This window comes from Protomyctophum bolini, assembly GCF_963924005.1.
Source record: "Protomyctophum bolini genome assembly, chromosome: 1".
In the NCBI taxonomy this organism is placed as follows: Eukaryota; Metazoa; Chordata; class Actinopteri; order Myctophiformes; family Myctophidae; genus Protomyctophum; species Protomyctophum bolini.
The window spans coordinates 19,912,064-19,924,748 of NC_137862.1; the positions used below are offsets into that span (position 1 = coordinate 19,912,064).

A 12,685-nucleotide genomic window follows, 5' to 3' on the forward strand; every position below is an offset into this window, starting at 1 on the left:
AGTAGTTTCTTAATATTGACCATGTTGGATAGATTGCACCTAGGCGATTTGCCATATAAGGAATAGCACAGTACGAGTGAATTCTTGCAAGGTTAATTGTGGTCATAAGTATGTGTGCTAAGCCCACGGAATCTCATGGCAATTCCTTACCATCACTGCATCCAGATAGTCACTGTGTTCTTTTTATGGAGCATCAGATGCGGTCGGCTGGACCTGCGAGATGCTTGTTGATACTTCTAACCAGGATGTTAGACCACCGTCTGGCTCTGGATTCAGAGCTCAAAGCAAACACATGCCATGTTCCATCCACATATCTTTGAATCACACATGCGTCACGTCCTTGTAGATCTGCTATTTTCAGTGTGGGACATGGTGCACAACCAAGTATAAATCCGCCATTACAGTAGTGGAGGACATTTTTCCCACTTCTTGTATACATTACTGGTCATTCCAAGAATTGCTGCAGTTATTACCACACCTTCTGCTCTGCTCTGGCTGAGAGCATGACTTGAGAGATGAGAAGTGTTTATCACTTGGCCTGAATGGATGTGTTGAGAGAGTGAGGATTTGACCTCTCTGTAATACTCTCACTGCCGTACGCTGGTTTGTCTGACCACAACGTCTCTGAGTGTCCTTTATTTTTCTCAGCTTTCAGCTATTTAATAGTGACCTAGACCTCCAGACTGTCTTTTTTACAGAACAAGCATGCACATGGACGTGTGTGCACGTGTGTGTGTGTGTGTGTGTGTGTGTGTGTGTGTGTGTGTGTGTGTGTGTGTGTGTGTGTGTGTGCGTGCGCGCGTGTGTGTGTGTGTGTGTGTGTGTGTGTGTGTGTGTGTGTGTGTGTGTGTGTGTGTGTGTGTGTGTGTGTGTGTGTTAGTCTGTCAGAGTGGACAAAGGCACACAGAGGGAGGCTCAGGCGCTGAGCCTGATATAAGGCAGCTGTATGGAAGATTGCATTACACATAAAATGCCTAAGAGGTCCACGTTAACCTAGCATGGATGTATTTAATGGCCAGTGAGGAGAGAGGTGTAACAAACTGTGTAACTGGAGTGCACAGTAAAATCCAGGGTGTTAGAGCTCTGGAAGTCTACAAATTTGAACCGTAAGTACGGTTAGCATTGCTGTATTAAAAGGGAAGTAATGTTATTTCACAGTAAAATGTTATTTCACTCTGAAACTGTAAAAGTTTGACAACTAGTAGTCGCTTTCGGAGTTCAACATATTTTACTGTCTGTGTGAGAGTCTACTGCTTGGAACACTGTGCACAAGGGAGAATCTGTGAAAGCAGATCTGGGTCTGTGGGTGAGCATACTGTAGGTGTAGGTTATATCCCCAAAGAGATCCTCCTCCAGATGTGTAAAACACACCATGACCACCACGCACGCATGCACACACGCACGCACGCACGCACGCACGCACGCACGCACACACGCACGCACGCATGCACTTGCGTGGTGAAAGAGCTGAGAAAGCAGCTGTACCCATGATGTGACATCACTGAGAGACTCATCTATGGGGTCATCATTGTGCACCATCAGTAAAGGAACATTATGTCCCAATACCAAGTTTCAAGTACTCAACTTGAACTTGCAGAATACTTAGTCTCTGAATGCCGACTATGCATTATTTTATGAAGTCTATGGTTTATTTTCCATCCTACCTGTACATACCCTAGTGCACTGCACTCTTGGACACATCATCATCAGTGGTTTACCAAGGGTCATCATCCGATCTTTTGCATCAGAGTAACTCAACAAAATGAACTAACTTTGCAGAAATTGTCTCACTTTAGACATTTTTTTATGAAAGGATTGAAATACAGACAACCACAAACTGCCCAGACACGAAATAAAAAGTATGTTAAAGTTTAACACAAACAGTGCATGTGCATGGATCATTTGTAATAATTACTCGACATTGTTTCAGCTTCATGGCAGAGCAGATAGCCGCCCTAGAACCAGGTTCTGTTTGAGGTTTCTTCCCGATAAAGGGGAGGAAACCTCTCATGGGGCAATTATTGGGTCTGTGTAAATTAAAGAGTTTGGTCATGACCTGATGTAGTGTACGTGTCATGAGATAACTTTTGTTGCGATTTGGTGCAACATAATTTTAATTGATTTAATTTAATTTCACAACGCAAAACAAATGTGCCGTTACTTACTGTGTAGTGTAGTAGGCCTATTGTTCCTGTCATGGCTGTAATTTGAACTATAGAAAATTAAGCAGAGATGTGTGTGTGTGTGTGTGTGTGTGTGTGTGTGTGTGTGTGTGTGTGTGTGTGTGTGTGTGTGTGTGTGTGCGTGTGCGTGTGCGTGTGCGTGTGCGTGTGCGTGCGTGCGTGCGTGCGTGCGTGCGTGCGTGTGTGCGTGCGTTCGTGCGGAGCCCCACGGCTGTGGTTGTGCACTTGTGGTTCTAACTTCTATGGGAGTAATATGTCCTCTTTCAGCACACCAAACAGCACCAGCATTTATTAAAGAGCTCATCTTGTACACTACTGTAAACGGCCACATGAAAAAGCCAGAAAAAAACAAAATATCAAGCAAATCTCACAGGGTATACAGTATGATGGACGTCACTGGGGACCCCATCAGAAGACTAAATGAATAATTTGATGTTCAAGCACAAATAGCTAATCACGAACAGTGTTGCTGATCATGTATTTAAGATGTCAGATTTGTCTTTCTCCAAAACTTTGTGCACAGTATCTGCATGTTCTTGAGAGGTACCCAGCAGATGAACAAAGGGCCTGGCATGGTACACCGCCTGGAGTCTGGCAGGAAGGGAAACTTCAATAAGAGGAAATTATGCAATAATGCAATAACTCACAAAGCCCAAGCAAAACTCCAGTGTATTAATGGACATTCATCCAAGATGATTGAACAAGCACAGTCTAGAATCTCAATCTATCCACATCTTCAAAGAGAAGAGAGTCAGACAGAGACTACAGACTAAACACATGACGGTAAGAGACAACAGGTTCTTACTCGCTTGGTGCGTCAAATTGTTTTGAGGGAAAGTTTCTTATCATATCCCAGAGGTGATGATAACATTGTTTCGCTCTCCATAGCAATAGCATACCCCTACTGTGCTGAATATGCACAATCACACATGTGCATACAATCACACAGAGAACTTTCAAGTCTGTAATCTCCATGAGACATCGCCTGACATTTCCACCAGGACAGACCAGGTCTGCAAAGGTCACTACTGGACTGTATAAAAATGTCTGGCACTTCAGTAGATTACCCACAATTGTACTGTACAGGACAATGTGTGTGCACACATACACTCATATGCGTGTAATTGTAAAGTGATGAAATATTTAACCGATACATCAATGGCCAGCACCTACCTCGACTTGCAAGATTTTCATCTTGATCACATGTTTGTACATAACACATTGAAATTGTTTTAAAGCATTCAGAAGTTGTTCCGCATTGTGTGCAAACATTATGTTAAACGTATTTAAAGATGGAGTGCCACAATTATTGTATTTTTCCAGTGTCTATGAGGTGACAGTACTTCATTAGACACCCTGGAGTCGTTTTTATGTGCAATGGTGTATTAACTTTGTATTATCAGCCACTCCCCTAACCCCTCTCCCTTTATCATACAACTACAGCTGTGAGTGCGGCTTCAGTTCAGGTGGATCACCACCCACCAGGCAAACCAGGCATACTTTTTTTTTTTTTTTGGCTATCGCCTTTATTTTATATTTTTTCATGTAGGGACAGACAGTAGACTGACAGGAAATGGGGAGAGAGATTGGGGGGAAGACATGCAGTAAAGGCCGTCGGGATCGGGAGTCGAACCCGTGGGACACTGCCAGACTGGATTACCAGCCAAGGTGCCTGGACCATTGAGCCATGGCCCAGAAACCAGGCATACTTAATGAACTGGTGGGCGTGTCCACATAAAAGCATGATTTTAACAAATACTGTACACTTATAATAATACCTGATGATCATGTTTTAAAAAATCGTGGCACTCAGACTGCATTCAATTAAATATCAGATTCATACTACTAGCCATATAATTTGCCTTTGCACTTTTTTACTAAATGATTTCCAGAATTGCAGACTGTACTGTAGGCCTATTTCTCAGAAATGTGTGTTATGGATTTACCGAAAGGAGAGGTGACATTCATTTCCCAGTCGGCCACACGGAATGGGGTTCATTTTACAGCCCTAGGCTTTCACAATCATTATAATAATATACAGAGGGATATATATATATATATATATATATAGAGAGAGAGAGAGAGAGAGAGAGAGAGAGAGAGAGAGAGAGAGAGAGAGAGAGAGAGAGGGGGTGAAAAAAGAAAACACATTTCCTCTGTTGGGTGAGCTGCAAAGATTCTGGTCCAGAAAATAAAATTATGTAATAACCTTAGAGACCCTTACGAGCCATGTTCTGGAAGATTGCCATGTCTGTCATAACAGTCTGTCTACTTAGTATATATTGCACATACAGGGTGGATACAGACCATATGGTGCATGTGTTATTTTGTCATATGAGTTATTGCAGCTAGCAGCATCTCTGGCTGAAATCCTGTAAAGCCATTATGGAGACCTTTTCTCAGCACATCGTAACAGAGTAGAGGAGAACGGTCTGTTAGGCCCAGGTTCAGCTCTGAGAACACAACTCCCCTAATGAGAATGGAACATTGCAGTTGGATTAGATCATTCAACTGATGCAGCACAAATGTTGGACTGACTGCTAGTCTGGGATGACTGTGACCTCTTCTATCCATATATTGTCCAAATTAAATGTCAAGACTGTAGATTATTAATGGGTGTCACTCTTCAACCCATAGCAGAGGTATATTGTGAATAAATTGAGACACTGATGAAAATGGGTTATTTGCTACATTATCTGTTACATTATTCAATGAGAGAAAATAAAGACTTATGTTTACAAGGTTTTGATATAAAACAACACCTACAATGCAGGGAAATTAACAGGCTTTCCAACGGTATAAGTCATTGGCAAGAAGCATTGCTACAACAGAAAGAATATAAATTTCCTAACTTTTTGTGCTGCTTTTATTTATTCATTAATGCACCCTTAATTTAGTGTAATAATTGTATAATTTCAGACTCAGCCCTTTTCACTTCCTCCTCTGAAATGAGTTCATATCAGTGACGCATGTACTGTAGTTTCTATTCAGGGGACAGGCAGGATTCTATTTGATTAGCATGTTCAATTTTAGAGACTGTATGAATTAAGTCTTAGACAGACTGCATAAATTCCCTCTTAAAATTGTACACATTGTCCACATATTAGACTTATGGACAGTGAGTACACTGAATTTTGATTATCAAAGTCATACAAATGTATTCTACTTCATCCCTGCCCATCTGTGGCTCCACCTAGAGGTCATAAATGGTAGTTTAAATAGGATATTGGGTTTGTAATCCCCAAGATTGATGAGGCCAATTGTTACGAAGGAACGGAGTGCCTCTCTGACATCACAACCGGGATGTCAGAGTGACATCACCCCTGACATCCCAACACCATAAATATCAATGCCTACGCAAGTTACAGACGGGATTAAGCTAAGGACCCAGATCACGTAGCAGACCTCGGATACTATATCAAGATCTTGCTACCGACCGCCGGTTCTACACTTGCGCTCAAGGAGAGAGATTTCTGTCTCCATCTCCTCGGCATTACCCCCGACCAGACACGGCCATACTAGGTCTCGGTTATACCAATACTGATAAGAAAAGTACATACAGTAGCATAATTGTGGAAAATGTGTACACGAATCACAAGACAAGAGTCATACACATAACAATTTATTTTATATAAAAGAAAACAATTGCAATATTAACAGTTATACATAGAAGGCTTTACTGAAAGACGACTGTATCCAGCATGGCAGCTAGGCACTGAACAATGTTGGAGGTCATCAGAACATCTACGTGCTCTTCCAAGTGCCTCTTAGGATCCTGTAACAATGACAGAAATATAAAAGGTATTCCATTATCAACATCCTTGGTTGTAAACACGTTAAATAACCATGGATACAATTGTAGGGATTTGAACGTTTCACACCCATTACCTGTTTTCCAACATTTTTGATGGCCAGCTGCTCTGGGGTCATCTTGTCCTCTTCCTCAACAGCCTGGGTTGGAAAACAAAAACATTTCATTAATAGTTTCCTTTGGAGACATCGTCACAGGTAATAGTTTTCTACAAGACCATGTGATGCACAACATATTAGTTTGATTAACCACTTATGCCTTGTATTATACTCATTGTACAATGGTGCCATGTGAAAGTAGCCAATGTACTGTACAAGCTCACAGATGCCATGCATCTTGTTTACGGCTCAGAAAGAATGGCTCGTATCTCTAAAAGCTCTCCATGGTTTTGACCAGATACTCGTCTTCATTTATGACTTCAACATGCCTCTCGTTTAGAATATGAATGCTTCTAGAGAGACTTTATCGTAATCATCGCGAGGTAAGCAAGCAACATTATGCCTCCTAAAAGCTGCCATATCTGCCCAGCAACCCAAGCTCCTATTTTGAAAGAAATCCCAACGCTCATTGTGTTAATCGTAATTGAGGGCAAAGTTTGACATAATCGAGATTATTTTTTAATGATTTATTTTAGGCTTGTCTGCCTTTATTGATAGATACAAGTGAATAATGACAGGAAAGAGGAAGAGAGAGACGGGGGGGGGGGGGGGGGGGGGGACTTGCAGCAAAGGTCGTCATGAACGGGACTCGAACATGCGACGCGCTGTCAGGCCAGAGCCTATACATGGCATGCTCCTGGCCCACTAGGCCAGCGGGCACAACATAATCGATATTTTGATTTGAAGTCATATCCCCAGCCCTACCTTATTGTAGTTCTTGGCCAGCTCCAGCATTTCCTTGACAATGGTCTCATTGTGCTTGCAGTGTTCACTGTAGTCAGTAAGGGTCAGGCCTTCCATCCAGCTCTTCTTGTGCAAGTTCAACAGCATCTAAAACAACAGGGATACACTTATGTTTTGTTTGTCCAAATCAAACCCCTGGGTGAAAGCGCTGCCAAGGAGATGTGTGTCATTCAAACCTTTTGTTCCAGCTCATTTTTCCTATAATTGATAGTGATGGAGTAGTAGTGTCTGTTCAGTCCATGGATCAGAGCCTGGAAAAACAGAGAAAACAAAACATATAAAGCACCACAAATGTGTACCAGACACAAACGCTTTTGTTTCAGTTACCATCTACCGAGAAACATCCCATATCATGACATTTGTAAAAAGCCAAACTGCTTGAAAATCGGACTGAGGCCTCATTCGGCGTTTGGTATGTGTGAATGAGGCCTCAGAGACCTCCTGCCAACAGACCCATTGCTCTAATGAGCAGCAATACTCCCTTTTTCCAGCATTTTGTGATGCTGCCATCTACTGTCCATTACCTGGATAGAGGGCTTGTTCAGATGACCCAGGTTTGATGTGGTTTGTCTTGGTTCATGTCCCAACACCATCATATTGGCATTGATCAGTCGGAAGGCATCAATTACAACCTGAGAGAGTACAGTGTGAGATGTAATATGTAATAGAGATGTAATATGATGTAACACGTAAACGACAACTGACGTCATACATTTTATATGGCTGGAGGGCACATGTGAGTTTTCACAAGCTAGTTTTTAATAGCACAGGTTGAATATGTTTAGGCATGTGCCATCATTTTGGATTGTGTCTATGAATGTTGTGTTTTGTTAAAGTAACATTTGTATTGAAGTTTCCCCTCCTGAAATCTGTCCAACATAAGCCTGTCATTTATCCTGCACCATCATCATCCAATGGTTAGTGAAGCTGAGGTCCAATGCTCTTCTGTATTGGAGGTGGTCTAAAATAGTCTAAAGATTATTCTTACTGAACTAACCTTGCAATCCAACAGTCTCACTGAACTTCCCCCAAACTGCATTTTCCCTGTAATAGTGCAACATTCTAGTCTCCCATTCTAAGCCAAGTACAACAGATTGACTGACAGCCTCTGCCTGTTCAGTGTGTGGAAAGATAGACCAGGCATGAAATCTGGTTGGGGTAGAAACACAAGACAGACCCAGAGGGGTCATGAGGTATGTCCTGTCTGGGTTAGACTGAAATAAACACATTTTGCCCTTTTCTGATCCGGTCTACTATAGACTGGAAATGACACCAGAGCAGCAGGAAAAATAAATATTATATCATTATTTCCCCCCCCAATTTCCGATATTCAAACGACTGCCGAGACTAGATTAGCTGATTCTGCATTTATTTGGGGGAATGAAAACAAAGTGGTGCCAACCGGATACATAACCGGAAATCATTTGTGGAATTCGAGACTATGCATAGTCAAGACCAGATGCAAAGCATGGATAGTTGGATGCCCTTCCTTGTGTGCATAGTTTTATTTCTTTGTGGCAGAGTAAGCAACTTGTACGTCCTTTGAAAACATCCCATAGAGTTGGACAATGTGGACATACGCTCTTCTTTAAACTGACTTTCAACCACAAATTATAGTCATGAGTCATGACTCATGACCAACTCCAGCTGCACTTAAATTCTGGCCCTGCAATCCCTACATCCACTTGATTGACTACCAATGCATAATTTTCTCCTCAGTGACTCATTCTGGAATCATAAACAAAAATAATTTTGTTTTTTAGGTTGGTTCAACATTACTGTAGCTCTGTTACTCTGAGTGAGTGACACTCAGGGTGTGCCACATGACATTGTGTTACAAGGTCCAGCTGAGTGGAAATAGAAGCCAGCTGGGGACTGCAAGGCTCCTCTCTTTGAGAATCCAATCTACAAGCTCTATTGGAGATTTCAAACCTTGTGTCTCCTTTACATGAATCAACCTTGCATCTCCCTTCACCAAAACGATTTCGATTGTGATCATATTAAGCTAAGATCATGTTAAACCTACTACTGTTAATAGCCAAAAAGCACAATATAAAAATTGATTGGCAAGCATATTTCAACATGAAGAAATTATTAAATAAATTATAATATTTTAAAAATATATTTTTGGGGACAGCATATATTCACTTTGGGATGGTTACATTTTTATTTTGGGACAGTCCAGGGTTGTGATGAAAAGGGTTAGTCTGGAGCCCTGCTATGGGATGTGTTCAGACTATGGTGGTATTCAGTGAAAAGGCTTCTTCACTGTATCATCCATACCTTTCCTTTGACACTCTGAATAGGATCAACCACCACGGCCACAGCTCGTTCTGACAAAGCCTCAAAGCTCTGCTGTGTGTTGATGTCCACCCCAGACAGCCAACAGCCGAAGCCAGGGTGACTGTGGTACCAACCCACAACCATCTCTGGCCTGTTGAGACATGAGAGATGACTATCAAGACATGTTTACAGAACAGAGAAATTATTATTTTGTCATTACTATATTGATGGAGGATGTCAGGTGTTCAATTAATCGATACGAAAATAATCGTGTCATACTCCTTGCCGATAGTCGTATCAATACAGGTTACCATATCGATACGGCAGGAAATGCTGTGTGTAACGCGGCTTTAAAAACAAACATCAGTTTCTGCCCGACAGTGACGATATATACGTAAGTAAGCGGCGCCTTGCCGAGTCATGAGGCCCATAGGTCAGGAGCCTAGTATCTCCTGTTTCTGTAGCATGAGGGTTAGCTTTATGTTTAGTACACCCCCCTGGATGATGCTAGTATGTCGCAGGGACTTACCCCCAATCCAACCCGATATATAATGATTAAATCTTTTGCATTTATCCATCAAAACATTTATATTTGTATTTATTTCCTTGCTTTATGTTTAAATATTATCACCTAAGATTTTCAAATTGCTTCCACTTTTAAGAAGTGATGGCTTTTTCAGAATGTGAATAAGCCAAGGCAACGTACTTAGTTGAAAAAGCATTCATAACCTGGGCCGTGGCTCAGCGGTCCAGGCACCCTGGCTGGTAGTCCAGTCTGGCAGTATGCCGCGGGTTCGACTCCCGATCCCGACGGCCTTTACTGCATGTCGTCACCCCCCCCCCCATAACTTTCTCCCCATTTTCTGTCAGCCTACTGTCTATCCCTCTATAAAACATATAAAATAAACAAACAAACATAAAAATGCCCAAAGTGACAGTAGGCCTACAGCTCTGGGACTTGTTGATTCTTTTAAGGCTATGTTGACAATAATAAGAAAGTCAAACCAGGCTAGTCTAATACTCAAGGAACAGTGCTTCATTTGTCAACATGGTCAATTTCAGTTCAAGAAATGAATTCTCCAAAATGTGCATAATTTTCACCTGCCAGTCTGCTTCAGCATATCCAACATCTTGGCCTGGAACACAGGGTCCACAGCCTCAACACTGACACCCTATAGGATAGAGAACCACAATTATGCCATGTCGCGATGAAGACATGAGATAATACAAGTTATTTTGCTGAATTGTTTCCATGTTGAAAATGTCCATAGGTTTTCAAAAATAGTGGAAATAGCAGATCTTTTTATGAAGCCTAAAAGAAAAACAATGTATTTTTTGTATCTATATGTTCCAAATTCAATGCCAATAACTCAATTGTTAATCAGCAAATTAAATATAAGCCCTAGAATAAGGCCAAATGTACAGCTTGTTAAAACAATGCATACAACAGACTTGTACAAGTAGCAACTGTATAATTCTATGTACGAATATGAACAGGACTAGCAGGTCAGGATATTTTCATGGCAAACTTAATAAACAGAGTTAAATTATCTTGATATTATAAAGACTCATACAGTTCCTGACTGGGGCATGGCAAACACGTCAATCACTCGCACGGTGTAGTCATCAACAAATTCTCCCAGCATTAAACCCATGACCTCCATTGGCACTCCAGCACGGCCGTGCTTCAGCATCTAAGCACAGCAAAGCATACAGATATGTCACAGACTTCATATTACTTAAACTCCATGTACTTAGTTGAACAGAGTCCCATTAGGGCTCTATATTTCCCACTAGTATATTGTCCACTAGTATTTCCCATGATGACACCTCACGAAAAGAACCGATGATCTATACGTCATAAATGCATTGCATTGTTGTGAGCTTGTAGCTGTACTATTTTCTGCAAATGTTTTCCCCAGAATAAGAATACTAGGGTTCGTATGGTTAATCTAACTTCAAGAACAAAAGCAAATGTCTCAAGCAACTCTAAATTTTAATTTCATTTCATTGACAGCCCACATATCCAAACAGAAATGTCCAATAACTCAACATCCTGCTGCCTCCTGCACTGTGTGCAATTTCGATAGGTGGCAGTTGATGAAGGGCTGTTGAAGGATTTCCAAACTCGAACACTTTAGAACAATTATCACCTGCAGGGATTTATTGACACACACCTCTTCGGTGGATTTTTATGAAACAAATAAAATTCAATCTTTTCGTACAGCTGCAATGTTGGTGAATTTAACGTCGTTCTGTTTGGACGTGTGAGCTTGAATGCATGGGACATGACCGCAAGGTCTTTCTTCGGTGCCGTCCTTTTGGACCAATGTTGTGCTTGGACTGTACCCGTACTGTTTGCATCTTATTGTCTAATAAAATGATCAATCAATCAAAATCTGTCAATGGTTGGTGTTGGAACTCTAGATTCAAGAACAAAAACATAGATTTTAAAGTTGCTTGCAGCTACAAGTGTGATCATTTTAAACCTTTGTTGAGGTGCATCTTTACCTTGAGCAGTGCCAACGATGAGATGTACACCTGTTCTGCTGTGTCTACAGCAGGGGCATCTGTGGGAGGGCCCTTGAAAACAAATACCAAATAGCTGTTCATTCACATGCCAGCCAGGTAATTTGATAACAGTGGCTATTCAATAGTAATTAATCTACAAACTCACATTGAGACTGTGTGGTGAGTTTGTAAACAGTTATTGTAAACGAGCCCATGAACAGAGCTGTTGGTTAAAGTTCAAACTTACCTGACCAAGGCCTGGCATCCCACCTCCGAGTCTCAGCAGCCGGTCCATGTTGAAATCTGATGGAAAAGATTTTTTTTAAACAATTCAGTTAGTTTAAATTTAAAACATCGAACAGTAAAAACACTGCTATGCTGGATTAGCAAAACCAATAACGTCAAACCGTCAGCCACATCAGATCATGCAAGGGAATAAACAACCTAATAATAGTGGACATCTATTGAGCATAGCTACAGTATAGATTAGATTGTATTATATCAGCCTAGAAAATAAGCATGGAAATTGTTATAGTTAGTTAGTTATATAGTTGTAGTTTAACAAGTTACGGTGACTTGTTAGTTAGCAGGCGCATAGCTAGCCCCGCTCGGAACCCAACGGTAGGTAAAGATTCTGACATTTGGACTATCTTTGACTACCAAGTCTTAAAAATGTCAGAAACTTTACGTACCGTTGGGTTCTGACTCGCAGTCGCGGGGATAGCGCATAGCATAACAAAACAAGATCAACATTAACTAACAACAAACAACGACGCTCTTCTACGATCTTTAATGTATAGATTATACATTTCGCTATGTATTCATAATTTTAATTCCAGGTACCTGTTCTCAAATGTGTCAAATTTTCAGAGTAGTCTGTTTCTTGCGTGCAGTCCAACTACAGGCTACAATGAATCAGCCAGAATTCTCTCATTGTGGTGAAAACGACTTCCGTCGCACAGATGACGCCAGTCGATTGCGTTCAAACGATTTGG

The 12,685-nt window shown here is 41.2% G+C and overlaps 1 protein-coding gene across 1 annotated transcript; it reads right to left on the bottom strand.

The window, feature by feature from the left end:
* Positions 1 to 5,792: 5,792 nt before the first annotated feature.
* On the bottom strand, positions 5,793 to 12,636 carry psmd14 (proteasome 26S subunit, non-ATPase 14). The gene is made up of 11 exons (XM_080772483.1): positions 12,534 to 12,636; positions 11,938 to 11,993; positions 11,691 to 11,762; positions 10,754 to 10,873; positions 10,281 to 10,351; positions 9,180 to 9,330; positions 7,421 to 7,528; positions 7,073 to 7,147; positions 6,858 to 6,983; positions 6,072 to 6,134; positions 5,793 to 5,958 (listed from the first exon to the last, which is right to left on the bottom strand). Exons 2-11 carry the CDS (start codon positions 11,983 to 11,985, stop codon positions 5,860 to 5,862), a joined length of 933 nt encoding a protein of 310 aa, XP_080628609.1. The 5' UTR covers positions 11,986 to 11,993; positions 12,534 to 12,636; the 3' UTR covers positions 5,793 to 5,859.
* Between the last annotated feature and the right edge of the window lie 49 nt (positions 12,637 to 12,685).